The sequence below is a fragment of the Cebus imitator genome, unplaced genomic scaffold (genome assembly GCF_001604975.1).
Source record: "Cebus imitator isolate Cc_AM_T3 unplaced genomic scaffold, Cebus_imitator-1.0 Scaffold65, whole genome shotgun sequence".
NCBI lineage: Eukaryota > Metazoa > Chordata > Mammalia > Primates > Cebidae > Cebus > Cebus imitator.
Window position 1 is genome coordinate 4,332,505 of NW_016107380.1, and position 14,204 is coordinate 4,346,708.

The following is a 14,204-nucleotide window of genomic DNA, read 5'->3' on the forward strand; positions in this document are numbered from 1 at the left end:
GAAGGAAGGAAGGAAGGAAGGAAGAAGGAAAGAAAGAAAAATTTCAGCTGCAAATAATAGAAATCCTGATTCTGGCTTAAACCATGAGAAATACATTTATTATCTGTCAAAAGTCAAGAAGGCAAGGGCAGGGTCAGGGTTGAGTAACTCACTGATCAGTAATGTCCACAGAGACTCGGCTTCTCTCATCTCTCTCCTGGGCTGTTGTCAGTGTTGGCCTCACCTTGGACCGGTGACAGGTGGCATGAACAGAGCTCACGTGACATGCAGCGAAGAGAAAACTTTCTGCAGAACCGTCCCTTTCTTCATGTATCATGTTATGGACCAGTTTCTGAAGCAACCAGCCACTGGGATTGGTTTTACCATGGGGTGGAATGATCACAATTGACTTAAGTTAATCACCCAGGGTGAAGTGGATATTAAACCGGCAACTCCATCACCAGAAGAGTTAACAGCTAAGTGGGCCTTTTCTAAAATTTCTGTTTCAAGGCATAGATTTTAAGCTGAAATTGACAGGAATTATTTTTAAAGTTTTTTTTTTTTTCAAATCTTCATATAATAAAGACGTATAGCTATTAAAATTATGTAATAAATCACTCAAAGAGGGTTTATTTGATAAAGGTTGAAATGTCTTCTATAAAGTGACATTTGTTAATATAAATAAATATCCTATTAAAAAGAAATATACGGTCATTATGTCTTCATTTCTGGCCCTTCAAAAATATGTTTGATATTCCCTTATTAATATGACTAATAAGTGATTTCTCTGCACCAAAAAAATCATGTACATTTTGGCAGGTGATTAATCTCTGTGCAAAATGAACAGAATCTAATATTTATGAACAAATTAGTGATAGCTATATAATCTATTTCCATAATAAATGCACTGGTCCATATGGCAAAGCCAAAAAAGAATATAAAATTAGCTTGGCAAGATTCAAACATGGAAGATAAGAAAACTCTAATACATGGCAGTGAACATCTTTTGTTCTGTGTACCCATTGCTTGCCCTACTCTTCCGCAAAATGCCACTTTTTCTACTTTAGTTAGGTATGTTTATGTAAGAATTCCCATAACTTCTGCACAGTGATTGGCCAGGGGTGCCCAAATGGACCTAGTTGAGACATTCTTCATACCTTACCCTCCTGGTTGCAGCTAAGTGGTCTGTGGATAACACTGACCCAACAGAAACCTTCCCACAGGAGTTAGCTTTTTTTTTTTTCATTTAAATAGATTTTGGGGCACAGGTAGTTTTTTGTTACATGGATGAATTATATAGCAGTGAATTGAGATTTTAGTGCTCCTGTCACCCAAGTAGTCTATGTTGTACCTAATGTGTAGTTTCTTTGTTTTTGTGTTTTGTTTTTTGTTGTTGAGATGGAGTTTCTCTCTTGTTGCCCAGGCTGGAGCGCAGTGGTGCGATCTCGGCTCACTGCAACCTCCACCTCCCGGGTTCAGGTGATTCTCTTGTCTCAGCTTCCCGAGTAGCTGGGATTACAGGCACGCGACACCACACCTGGATAATTTTTTGTATCTTTAGTAGAGATGGGGTTTCGCCATGTTGGGCAGGCTGGTCTCGAACTCCTGATTTCAGGTGATCCACCCACCTCGGCCTCCCAAAGTGTTGGGATTACAGGTATGAGCCACTGTGCCTGGCCAATGTGTGGTTTACTTTATCCCTAGTCCCTCTTCCACCCTTCCTGTTCTGAATATCTAAAGGCTAATATATCACTCTGCATGCCTTTTCATACTCATGGCTCCCACTTGTAAGTGAGAATATGTAATTTTTGGTTTTCCACTCCTGTGTCACTTCACTTAGAATAATGCCTCCAGCTTCATCCAAGTTGCTGCAAAGACATTATTTCATTTTTTTAAGGGCTGAGTAGTATTCCACAGTGTATATATACCACATTTTCTTTATCCACTCATTAGTCAGTGGGCACTTAGTTTGGTTCCACATCTTTGCAATTGTGAATTGGGCTGCAATAAACATACACGTGCAAAGATTCTTTTCCTTTAATGACTTATTATCCTCTGGTTAGATACTCAGTACTGTAGTGGGGTTGCTTGATCAAATGGTAGATCTACATTTCGTTCTTTAAGTACTCTCCATACTGTTTTTCATACAGGTCGTACTAATTTATAACCTTGCTTTTTGACTTTTTAATAATGGCCATTCTTGAAGGAGTAAGGTGGCATTGCACTGTAGTTTTAATTTGCATTTCTCCCCCCCACCCAGGAGTTTTTAACTTGACAACACAGATACCAAGTTTTAGGTCCTCTCTAGTGATGAAACTGTTAGCCTGGAAACTGCTGCTAGCAATATTTCCGGCAGTGTGGAAGAAGTGAGTGTGGGAGAATACAGACTCTGTTCATCCGTTTTCACGCTGCTATGAAGACATACCCAAGACTGGGTAATTTACGAAGGAAAGAGGTTTAATTGACTCATTGTTTAGCATTGTTGGAGAGGCCTCGGGAAACCTACAATCATGGCGGAAGGAGAAGCAAACACATTCCGCTTCACATGGTTGCAGAGAGAAGTGTAGAGTGAAGTAGGGGAAACCCCCTTATAAAAACATCAGCTCTTGTGAGAACTCATATCACAAGAATAGCATGGAAGTAACTGCCCCCATGATTCAATTACCTCCCACCAGCTCCCTCCTACAACACATGGGGATTATGGGAACTACGATTCTAGATGAGTTTTGGGTGGGGATGCAGCCAAACCCCATATCACCAGACAGCATGAAGACAGAAGCAGAGACTAAAAGGTGATCTGTTACTAGCTGAGTCACTGAGGTCTAGGTGCAACCTTGCCCTTCCTGAAGTATCGTTACAAGAGACAATACAATTTCCTCTTCCAGAACTAATTTGAATTGTGGTCAAACACATGAAACAAATCATCTTGACTAATACATACTAATACTAACACAAATTTCATTTCCAGTGTAATTTGTTTGTTTGTTTGCTTGCTTGCTTTTAAATATTTCCCTAAAGTATATGTTTGGGAGTAACTTCTATTTTAGGTATATTTTTGGGAGTGACTTAAAAATGATCTTTTCAGCTGGGCACGGTGGCTCATGCTTGTAATCCCAGCACTTTGGGAGGCCAAGGCGGGTGGATCACCTGAGGTCAGGAGTTTGAAACCAGCTTGCCCAACATGGTGAAACCCTGTCTCTACTAAAAATTCAAAAAGTTAGCAAGGCATGGTGGCAGGCACCTGTAATCCCAGCTACTCGGGAGGCTGAAGCAGGAGAATCGCTTGAACCCGGGAGGTGGAGGTTGCAGTGAGCTGAGATTGCACCACTGCACTCCAGTCTGGGAGACAGAGTGCGACTCTGTCTCAAAAAATACATATATGTAATCTTTTCAGGAAACAATATGAGAGATATAACATGTTAGCATTAAAATTCACTTTTTTTCCTCCTTGGACAGGGCTTCTAGCGTCGTCTTGCACCTGTATTACAATAAGTAGTGAACATTGTGAAGTGCTGCTCAAATCCCCCTTCAGGACCGAAGAGCTTTTTCCCTCCATTACTGGGAATAGTGCCAGCAAACATCTTTTTTTTAAATTTTTTTTTGAGGGTCCCAGCAGGTTATACTGTGTTTTTTACTCTTGTTATTCTTACACTGGGAATGGCAAGGAGCTTGACTTCACTTTTGCCCTGGCAGACAATCTTGAAATAATAATGTCAAATAAAAGACGTTATTTTTATTTATTTGTTTTTTTATTTTTTTCTCTCTCAGGTTTATTTGTACAAACAGCATAGGAGGACCCCAGCCCCATGCAGATGGCAGTCCGGGGGGTCGCACCAATCCTTCTCTCCTCATGTTGGCAGACAGAGGCCTCTACTCTGAAGCCTTTGTGGGGGCCTGGGTACCTTTGGGAGCCTGAGCTGGAACTGAAGCTGGAGCTGCAGACTGGGCCTTGGTTTGATTTTTGGCCTTTGGCCGGCAGAGCCTGAGCCCCTTGGCAATGCAGACATGAGCACGCTTCCCCAGCTTAAGGTGGGCAACGTAGGCAAGTCGATCGAGCTTGTGGCTGACACCCTTTGGGATCCTGGGCTTAACCTCCTTGGGTGTTACAAGGGCCTTGATGGCCTCGGCACGTGCACTCATGGCCTTGGCCTTGCTGGCCTGCATTTTCTTCAGGCCCTTCTTATTGTGCTTTTTGGAAAAGTGCATGTTCCTCAGGACCTTGGGGTCCATCCCCTTAAGAGATTCATATCTTTGTGATCGGGGTTTCTTGATACCATTTCTGTACCATTTTCGAGACTGGTTGTGTGTGGTGTGGTTCTTGGACTTGGCCATGTCTGCACCTGAGCTGCAGCTTCCAAAGCGCCTAGAACTGGAAGAGCTATTTTTTTTTTTAAATTATACTTTAAATTCTGGGGTACATGCACAGAACGTGCGGGTTTGTTACATAGGTGTACATGTGCCATGATGGTTTGGCACCCCATCATCTACATTAGGTACTTCTCCTAATGCTTCCCTCCCCTATCCCCCTACCCCTGACAGGCCCCAGTGTGTGATGTTGCCCTCCTTGTGTCCATGTGTTCTCATTGTTCAACACCCACGGATGAGTGAGAACGTGAAGTGTTTGGTTTTCTTGAGCTGACAACTTACTTAGGAATTTCCTCACCACCTTGCTCACAGTCATACCTCTTCCGGAGGCAGCCTGCCTCCAGTGTCTGACTCTCTCGTCAACTCGGGACAACTCTGGGAGGCCATCCTAGCTTCAGAGCGTCCCATGATGAACTGAGGAGTTTCTTGAGGCTCCACTGAAGTTCATCTTCTCCTGCCCAATCTATCTTTCTCCTTCTTTCCACAGACATGGCTCCCAAGACCACTCCCAATCCACTCTCAGCATTCTAATCTTCATCTCGGGGACACCGCCTTCTAAAGAACTCAACTGGCAGCACAATACTTTAAAAATCATCAAACCGTGGGCCACGCACGGTGGCTCATGCCTATAATCCCAGCACTTTGGAAGGCCAAGGCGGGTGGATCATGAGGTCAGGAGTTTGAGATCAGCCTTAACAACATGGTGAACCCCCTTCTCTACTAAAAATACAAAAATTAGCTGGGCGTAGTGGCATGTGCCTATACTCTCAGCTACTCCCAACTACTCAGGAGGCTGAGGCAGTAGAATCACTTGAGCCTGGGAGGCAGAGGTTGCAGTGAGCCGAGATCACACCATTGCACTCCTGTCTGGCCACAGAGCAAGATTTTGTCTCAAAAAAAATTCATCAAACTATGAAAATATTATGGGGTCTTCTAAGAATGGTTCCTTAAATTTTCTTAGCACTCTGCTAAGCATTCCAGAGACAGAATACAGGTATGAAGTATGCCCCCTGCCCTTAAGGAGCTCACAGTCTCACTGGAGACATGTAGCTTAAACAGCCATCTTCATACAGCTCAACAGTGTGCTCAGATAAAGAAAGCTAAAATGAAGCCAAAATTAGTACAGAGTAGGTCATACATAAATATTGAATGAATGAATGTGTTAATTACTTAATAGGAAGAAACCTATGTGAGCTCAGCTAGACCTTAAATTAACATTTATTTGAGGCCAAGCTGCATTTACCACTGCCATTTTACTTTTATTTATTAACCCAGTGCAGTGCGATTCTCCCAGTGACCTTGGACCACCCAGCTCGCCCCACTTTCTCACTTGCAGTTCTTAAGAACAACAGTAGAAGCCAGGTGCGGTGGCTCGCACCTGGAATCCCAGCTACTAGGGAGGCTGAGGTGGGAGGATTGCTTGAGCCTAGGAATTCCAGGCTGCAGTGAGCCTGGGTAGCAGAATGAGACCTCATTATTTAAAATAATAATAGCAATAACTGTAGAATGCACTGGGAATGCACATCCTGAGGCAAGGAAGAACTGGCCAGAGCTGCTCAGTCTCTGTTCCTTCTCCCTCCCTCTTTGACACAGGATGTTTTTAAATGCTTTAGCCCAGCAAGTCACATTACCCTGAAGTATAAAACCCAAGGCGTTTGCTGTCCAGACTTCCTCAGCTGCGATGCAGGTTGGATACATGCAGATGAGAGTCCATCTGCCCTAGGTAACTTTCCTAAGTCTCAACAGAGCAACCTGTCCTGAATCCTAGGTGTCTGTTGTCCCTTGCTGCCTGTCTGTGAGTAATAAACTTGCTTCATAGAACTTGTGCATCCAAGTGTTCTGTCTTGCTGGACCCAGGTAAGTAGTAAAAGCGCAGTCCAAGAAGCAGTGGGCTGAAGTGGAAGCAGGTGAGCCTGCTTTGCGCCCACTTTATCATTGCTTACTTTTCACAACAAGATATAAAATAACCAACCTGAGCAAAGACAAGACCCTACTAGAAGCTTTACTTTGATTTGGGACAGGTCCCCAAAATAAGAGCCTGCCCTTTCCCCATGTTCCAGAATCTCACCTCTCATTCACTGTCTGAATGGCCAAGGTGGACCAAGGCTGTTGTCACCCCACAAATAACCTGTGAAGAAAGAGAGCCATTCTACAGCCAGTAATGATTGTAATATTGGTAATAATATCTTACATCAGTATAGTATTTTGTTGTCTCTGAACTGTGCCTTGCTTGATCCTCACATCATCCTGAGAGGCAAAAAGAATAGATATCATTGTACCCCCCTTCCACAGAGAAAGAAACTGAGGTTCAGAGATCTTACATGTTAGAGCCGGGCTCTGCTGAGGTCTTCTAACTCCTACTGCAGCCTTACTCCTATTGCAACTCTACCACCCCTGGTTTCTACATCTACTGTATTCTTGGAGTTCTGTTTCTTACGGCTCTCCCTCAACTGAGAGTTATGGTTTATGTCAGTAATAAGGGAATGTATGTCTTTAGTTCTAGTGACACAATTAGTTTTGGACTCAGCAAACATTAATCAAGCTTAACAAAACTGAATTTGTATTATCTTATACGTTACTAAGAAATGATGCATTTGAAACACTATTCACAATAGCAAAGACATGGAATCAACCTAAAGGTCCATCTGTGGTAGACTTGCTAAAAAATTGTGGTACACATATACCATGGAATACTATACAGTCATAAAAAAGAATGAGATCATGTTCTTTGCAGGAATATGGATGGAGCCATTATAATGGAAGGCCATTATCCTTAGCGAACTAACACAGGAACAAAAACTGAATACCTCATGTTTTCACTTACGAGTGGGAGCTAAATGATGAGAACACATGGACACATAGAGAGGAACAACACACACTGGGGCCTATCAGAGGGTGGAGGGTGAGAGAAGGTAGAGGATCAGGAAAAATAACTCATGGGTACTAGGCTTAATACCTGGGTAATGAAATAATCTGTGCAACCAACTCCCATAGTGCAACTTATTTAACAAACTGCATATGTACCCCTGAACTTTTTTTTAAAAAAGTCAAATTAAAAAAGAAATGATGCATTCGAATATAAACCTTGAATTAAAAAGCAGAGAGAAGTTTGTCCCATTAATTACACCAATATTTGAACAAATATGTATATTGCATTCTAAAAGATAAATACCTTTAACTTTTATGTAGGGTACTATTTCCAATTAGACAATTTCTCAAGAGATAAACACTAGATTGTAGGGGAAACTTCTTTTTTATTTCTATGCTGCTGCACAACATAACATTCTATTCTTAACTGAGATATACTTTTTTTTGGATGTCCACATTGGCAGATCCCTTGTGAGGTGGAGGTGGGGCGGGGGTGAAACTGATGGGAAAAGAAATTGTGCCGTCAGCTCCTGCGATGCGCCTTCAACTCAAATTGGCTTGCAATTTCCTCCACATGTCTTCAGCCAGCATATGGCAAAAATATCAGTTCATTTTGCCTTCCCTTCATGAGTGAATTGAGGTCATCTCTTGTGCAGTTATTATTCTGTAAGGATTGTTCTGTAGGATGATTTGATTTCCTATTTTCTTGTCTACTCTTATTTCCACCTATATTTACATCTCATTGATTCTCAGGAATAATGTCTTACTCAGCTTCATTCCATCTGCTCATGTATATAATGAAGATTCTGTTTCTAATGCATTCTATTCCTGAGTCTGAGACGCATCACAGCAGTCCCACTTATGGACAATATGACCTCGGCCAAGACAATTATCTACTTACTGGTTTTATCTTCCTTCTCTGTACAAAGGGGACAATTATAACTGTCCTGCTTCTTAATATGCTTTGAAAAAAAATCACAATAGATCTTTGAGAGGTGTGGATTTATTGTTCACGGTTGTGCATTCACACATAATTCCTGGAAGCCCTTGACATAGAGAACAGATTGTCATTTTGGATTAGTGGATGTTTAAAGATGGTACCTGAGAGAGTCATTCAGCTGATGCCGGAGCTATGGGACTGTCAAATAATTGTTTCTTGTGGTTCCCTTCTCATCAGTGAAAACTCACAATGAATAATAAAAGCATGTTTATTTAACATAGACCCCAAAAGCAAGCTAGTGTTGAAAAAGTAAAGAGCAAATAAGGTAACCATTACTAGCCAGAAAAAATTTGGTTTTGAATAAATGAAAGAATAAAAGAATACTGAATTGGGCATTGACTCTGCTATGTGAATGATTCTGCCATGTTTATTCAATATGAAAGGAACAAAGGATGACTGAAAAAAATTGTTTCTGCAGTGCTTTAGGCAACGCAAACATGGAAATTTGTGGGGGAAAACTGTATGTTGAAGTACTTCTGTAACGTGGAGGATTCTAGATGGCTTTAGATGGTTCTCTCTTGAATGTTAAGAACCTGCCATAAAAGGCAGTGTGGAAATGCTGGCTGTAGTATTATTGTCTCATTGGATGAGGTACTGCTGATTGTATAGGAGTTATTCATACTTTATAATATTGTTTTGATTCCTACATAAAATAACTATGTATTTTAGGCCAGTGCGGTGGCTCATGCCTGAAGTCCCAGCACTTTGGGAGCCTGGCGATGAGATTACCTGAGCCCAGGAGTTTGAGACCAGTGTGGGCAACATGGCAAAACCCTGTCTCTACAAAAAATACAAAAATTAGCCAGGCATGTTGGCAGGCACCTGTAGTCCCAGCTACTCAGGAGGCTGAGGTAGAAGGATCACCTGAGTCTGGGAAGGTCAAGGCTGCAGTGAGCTGAAATCAGGCCACTGTACTCTAACTTGGGCAACAGAGTAAAACTCTGTCTTTAAAAAAGGAAAAAAGAGTAAGTATTTTAAACTCCCTGGAACTCATACTCCATACTTATGCCTGAGAAAATAGTAAGCAGGTTGGATAATTTGTTTTAAAATATTGACTCACGTAAGGGCCAGGCATGGTGGCTCACAACTATAATTCCAGCAATTTGGGAGGCCAAGGTGGGTGGTTCATTTGAGGTCAGGAGTTTGAGACCAGCCTGGCCAACATGGTGAAATGCCATCTCTATTAAACACACACACACTCATACACACACACACTCACACACGCCATACATGGGGGAGTGTGCCTATAATCCCAGCTACTGGAGAGGCAGAGACATGAAAATTTATTGAACCTGGAAGATAAAAGCCACCATAAGCCAAAATCACTCCACTGCACTCCAGTCTAGGCAACAGAGAGAGACTCCATCTCAAAAAATATCCCAAAACTCTCAACTCACTTAAAGGTGCTTGTGTAAATGCTCATAACCTTTAATTGATGTTTTTTTTCTGTGAAATAATAATAGTCCAAAATATAGAAAAATGTTTGTGCATTACAATATTTATTGCAGCTTTATATGTAGTCAAAAGCTTTTGCAAACAATCTAAATGTCCACTATTAAAAAGATGGTTTAGTAAATTATTATTTAAACATAGAGATAAGTTATGCTGCTGTTTAAAATAATGTTTTAAAAAACTAGTTAAAAATGAAAATGCCATGGCAAAATGTCAAAAAAATTATAGATAAAAATTGATTTTACTATTGGAGCTCAACTATGTGATGATGCACATGTTGATAAAGGTCTGAAAGTAAGCATGCCACAATGAGAACACAATGGTTTTGAACACTGAAATTAAGACTTGTTTATAAATTTACTTTCTAATTTTTCTGGAATCTATACATATTATATTTCGAGAAAAATTGAAGAAAAAAATTGAAGAAAATTTTAAAGAAATGGAGTATTATTTTTTATTTTTATTTTTTGAGACAGAGTCTCACTCTGTTGCCCAGGCTGGAGTACAGTGGTGGGATCTTAGCTCATTGCAACCCCTGCCTCCCTGGTTCAAGTGATTCTCCTGCCTCACCCTCCTGAGTAACTGGGACTACAGGCATGTGCCACCACACCCAGCTAATTTTTTGTATTTTTAGTAAAGATGGGGTTTCACCATGTTAGCCAGGATGGTCTCGATCTCCTGACCTCCTGATTCGCCCACTTTGGCCTCCCAAAGTGCTTGGATTATAGGCGTGAGCCACTGTGCCCAGCCTGTTTTTAATAATCTGTCTTTCTAATAATTAATATTATCTGGTGGAATTTTGTGCCATGAGCAAGCCAATAACCCAATATCAGAAACTGGAGTAGGTACTGATAATCTGCAGCACCTATACCATATCATGTAAATGTCTTGCAATTTCTTGTCTACCACCTGTGAAAGCAGGCCATCTATAACTGTTTTGTTTTTTGAGATGGAGTCTCTTGTTGCCTAGGCTGGATTGCAGTGGAGTGATCTCCGCTCACTGCAGCTTCCATCTCTGGGGCTCAAGCAATTCTCCCGTCTCAGCCTCTCTAGTAGGGAGGGTTACAGGCACCTGCCACCATGCCCAACTACTTTTGTATTCTTAGTAGAGATGGTGTTTCATCATGTTGGCCAGGCTGGTCTTGAACTCCTGACCTCAAGTGATCCACCCGCCTCAGCCTCTCAAAGCACTGGGACTACAAGGGTGAGTCACCACACCTGGTCTATGTTATTGACAAGATCTAGAAAAAAATTCCCAGATGCCTTCTGTCATTACCTAAAGTAGTGGTTTATTTACAAATACCCGTCTAACTAAACACTTGGTACTGTATGTGTTATGGGTTGGGAAGCAAGACAGAGTAAGTAGCACAGAGTTTATGGTCTAATGAAAGAAGTAAATATGAAGTGATTAATCATTTGACCCAAAGCCAGAAATTGAGTGAGTGTTTGCTAAGCCACGTTGAGTGGCAAATAAGGCATGAGGCCATATATGCCCCAACTCTGGAGGCAAGAAGGTGAGTAGTAGTGTTCTCCAACAGCCAGGTCTTTTTCCTTTGCTTGCTTACAGAGGGCTCTACTTCTCAGTCCCTTTGTACTTGGGCGAGTAATGTGACTGTTTCTGTCCACTAAAATGTGAAATATACTAAAATGTACAGCAACTGCAAGGTTAAGGCAGTCTCTTTCCTCTCCTGCCTTTAACCGAGGGGTCCATGCTTTCTAGAGGGTGCAGGCTATAGGATCATGTCTACATCACAGAGTCACCATATAGATAGCATCACCTTGGAAAGCTGCCTAGACCTGCAGCAGACTGTATTGACAAGAGATACATTTTTGTGTGTGCCTTGTTTCATAGAAGAAGTGTGCATCTAGAAATGACAATATTAATTTGCATCAGCTATGGATGATATCATTATGACATGGTCCCTATGGAGATGCATTCCACAGCATTTAAGTTCATACCCACTTACCTGATCTCAAATCTCCCCATTGTACACCTCTGGAAACATGTTTTTCTCAGCCCCATTTATTCAACTTCTGGTCACTTTTCCCTCCCGGGCTGAATAAGTAGACTATACTTCTTAGTAGACTGCCACCAATCCCTAACTGTCTATTTCCACAACTCTTTCTTTGAAGGCTCCTCTAGTTAATGTAAAAATTACATGTTAATATCCCGCATGTTTCTCTGCTACACTTTTCTTTAACCCTTTCATCAAATATGTTTGCCAAACATAAAATAAACAACATAAAAAGAAACCACAGGGGGGAAAAATACCACGCTTGTGACACACAGTTAAACTCAGACGAGTACAGCAGTGAGCATTTGGGGCATGCTACCCACATATGCTTTGCCATGAGCACACAGATTACAGTCGGTTATGCTAGTTCTACCTGTCTGCATCTGTAATAACAGCTAATATTATATAGGGCATACTGGGTGTTAGCAGGTTAGAACCAGACCAACCACCTCCATGCATCATGCCAAACTCAGAACTGGAAGAACTACTTCCAGTTCCAACTGTGAATGTCTTAGGATTCACATAAGCCCTCCCCTCCACTCTCTCTCTCTCTAAAAAACAAGCAAACGAAATAATAATAATAAAAAATTTTAAAGCAAAAAAATAAACAATAAAAATAAAAAAAGATGAAAAAGAAAAGGACTCACATAAACACTTACATCTTCGTTCAGAACCAGAGTCAATCCCCACACTAAGAAACCAATCAATCCAAAGACTTCCCCCACTTGATATTTCAAGATCAACCACTGAACAAGAAAAATTATGCAGTCATTTTCCCTGATGTTTCAGAATTGAAATGTATTCTCTTGGGTTTGTAAGTTATGAAGTTCATTTGTTTATATCATAATACTATTTTTTTTTTTAATGTGAGAAGCAGGCTTGTCCACAGTTTAGAGAACCCAACAAGGTTCAGCTGCTACCAGCCAGGACCCTTGAGCCAAACGGCTTTGGCGTGCATATCTGAGGGCCCTGTACACCTCTTCTGTTTGCAATTCCTGCCTTATAGTGGAGAGATAAATCATATTCTGGGTCTAAGATATGATTTCATTGAAGCTTCCAAGCACTGAATTTGATTTTTTCCTGAGAAAATTATATTTGACTGATTGATATCTTTGGACTTTCTGATTAGACTTCTGTCACTAAAGGATCTTGGTGGTATAGTAGTCTTCATCCAAACTCAACTTTATCTTGTTCTGTCATCTCATAAATATTATTTGTCAATAATAGGAAAAACAATAGAGAATGATCCACAGATGGAGCCCTAATAAATCAAAGTCCATGACAAAAAGTAGCCCACCAAATTTGTGCTTATGGCCAAGACGAAGTCGTAAGAACAGATTTACCCTCTTGCCTGAAACAACCAACACAAAAGGACGAAATAGATGAAACAACATATTTTAGGTTACTAGGTATCCGGCAGCAATAAACACCGATTGCTGGCAGATGGGAAACAAATAAGGCGTGCGATGGTTGCCTCGGCTTTGGCCCGCAGCGCAGAAAACAGAACCGAAGAAGAGCTTCGAAGCATCCCTGAGTTGAGGAGATGGAGCTGAGAATCTGGAGAAGACAAAGTAGCTAGACTTTACAGGACAGAGTACCGAACACTGTTGCGGGGAAGGACCCATCCAAAATAATTAGAGCTAATAATAGTTGGTACTGACACAGGATGGGGAATAGTGCCCACTCCCACTAGTCAAAATTGACAAAGCATTTGGTAAAGCGTCTTGCCTTAGTTGTGAAGAATAATTAACCCTGCCCTAAGACCAATGAACAAATCTTAAAAGTAAGCCATGAAAGGATCAGACTGTGTTCAACTAATTTAACTACATCCCAGAAAAATGCTCAATAATCTATTATTATTATTATTTAATATTTTTTATTTCAATAGCTTTTGGGGTACAAGTGGGTTTTGGTTATACTGATGAATTGCATAGTGGTAGTCTGAGACTTTTGTGTACCCATCATCCAAGTATACATTGTACCCAATATGTAATTTGTTATTCCTCATCCCACTTCTGCCTTCCTTTTTCTGACTCTCCAAAGTCCTATTATACCACTCTGTCTGCCTTTGCGTACCCATAACTTAGCTCTCACTTATAACACAGAACATATTGTATTTGGTTTTCCATTCCTGAGTTACTTCACTTAGAACAGTGGACTCCAGCTCTATCCAGTTGCCGCAAAGACGATTTCATTCCATTTTATCACTGGGTAGTATTCCATGGCATATAGCCCACATTTTCTCTATTTACTCAGCGGTCAGTGGGTGCTTTAGTTGGTTCCATGTCTTCGCAATTGTGAACTGTGCTTCAATAAACATACCTTGTTGTATTAACATACAAGGTATCTTTTTGGTATAATGGCTTCTTTTCCTTCGGGTAAATACACAGTAATGGGATTGCTGGATCGAATGGTAGATCAACTTTGATTTATTTAAGAAATCTGGCCAGGCACAGTGGTTCACATCTGTAATCCCAGCACTTTGGGAGGCCAAGGCAGGTGGATCATGAGGTCAGGAGTTCAAG

The 14,204-nt window shown here is 41.1% G+C and overlaps 1 protein-coding gene across 1 annotated transcript; it reads right to left on the bottom strand.

Annotated features, from left to right (window-relative positions):
• Nucleotides 1-3,849: 3,849 nt before the first annotated feature.
• Nucleotides 3,850-4,345, bottom strand: LOC108305649 (60S ribosomal protein L29-like). Its single transcript, XM_037739234.1, has one exon. The coding sequence runs from the start codon at nucleotides 4,309-4,311 to the stop codon at nucleotides 3,850-3,852; it is 462 nt and encodes a 153-aa protein (XP_037595162.1). The 5' UTR covers nucleotides 4,312-4,345.
• Nucleotides 4,346-14,204: the final 9,859 nt, after the last annotated feature.

Bases quoted from the DNA above. Each gene is read 5' to 3' on its own strand.
- LOC108305649 (XM_037739234.1), bottom strand. From the start codon at position 4,311: ATGGCCAAGTCCAAGAACCACACCACACACAACCAGTCTCGAAAATGG.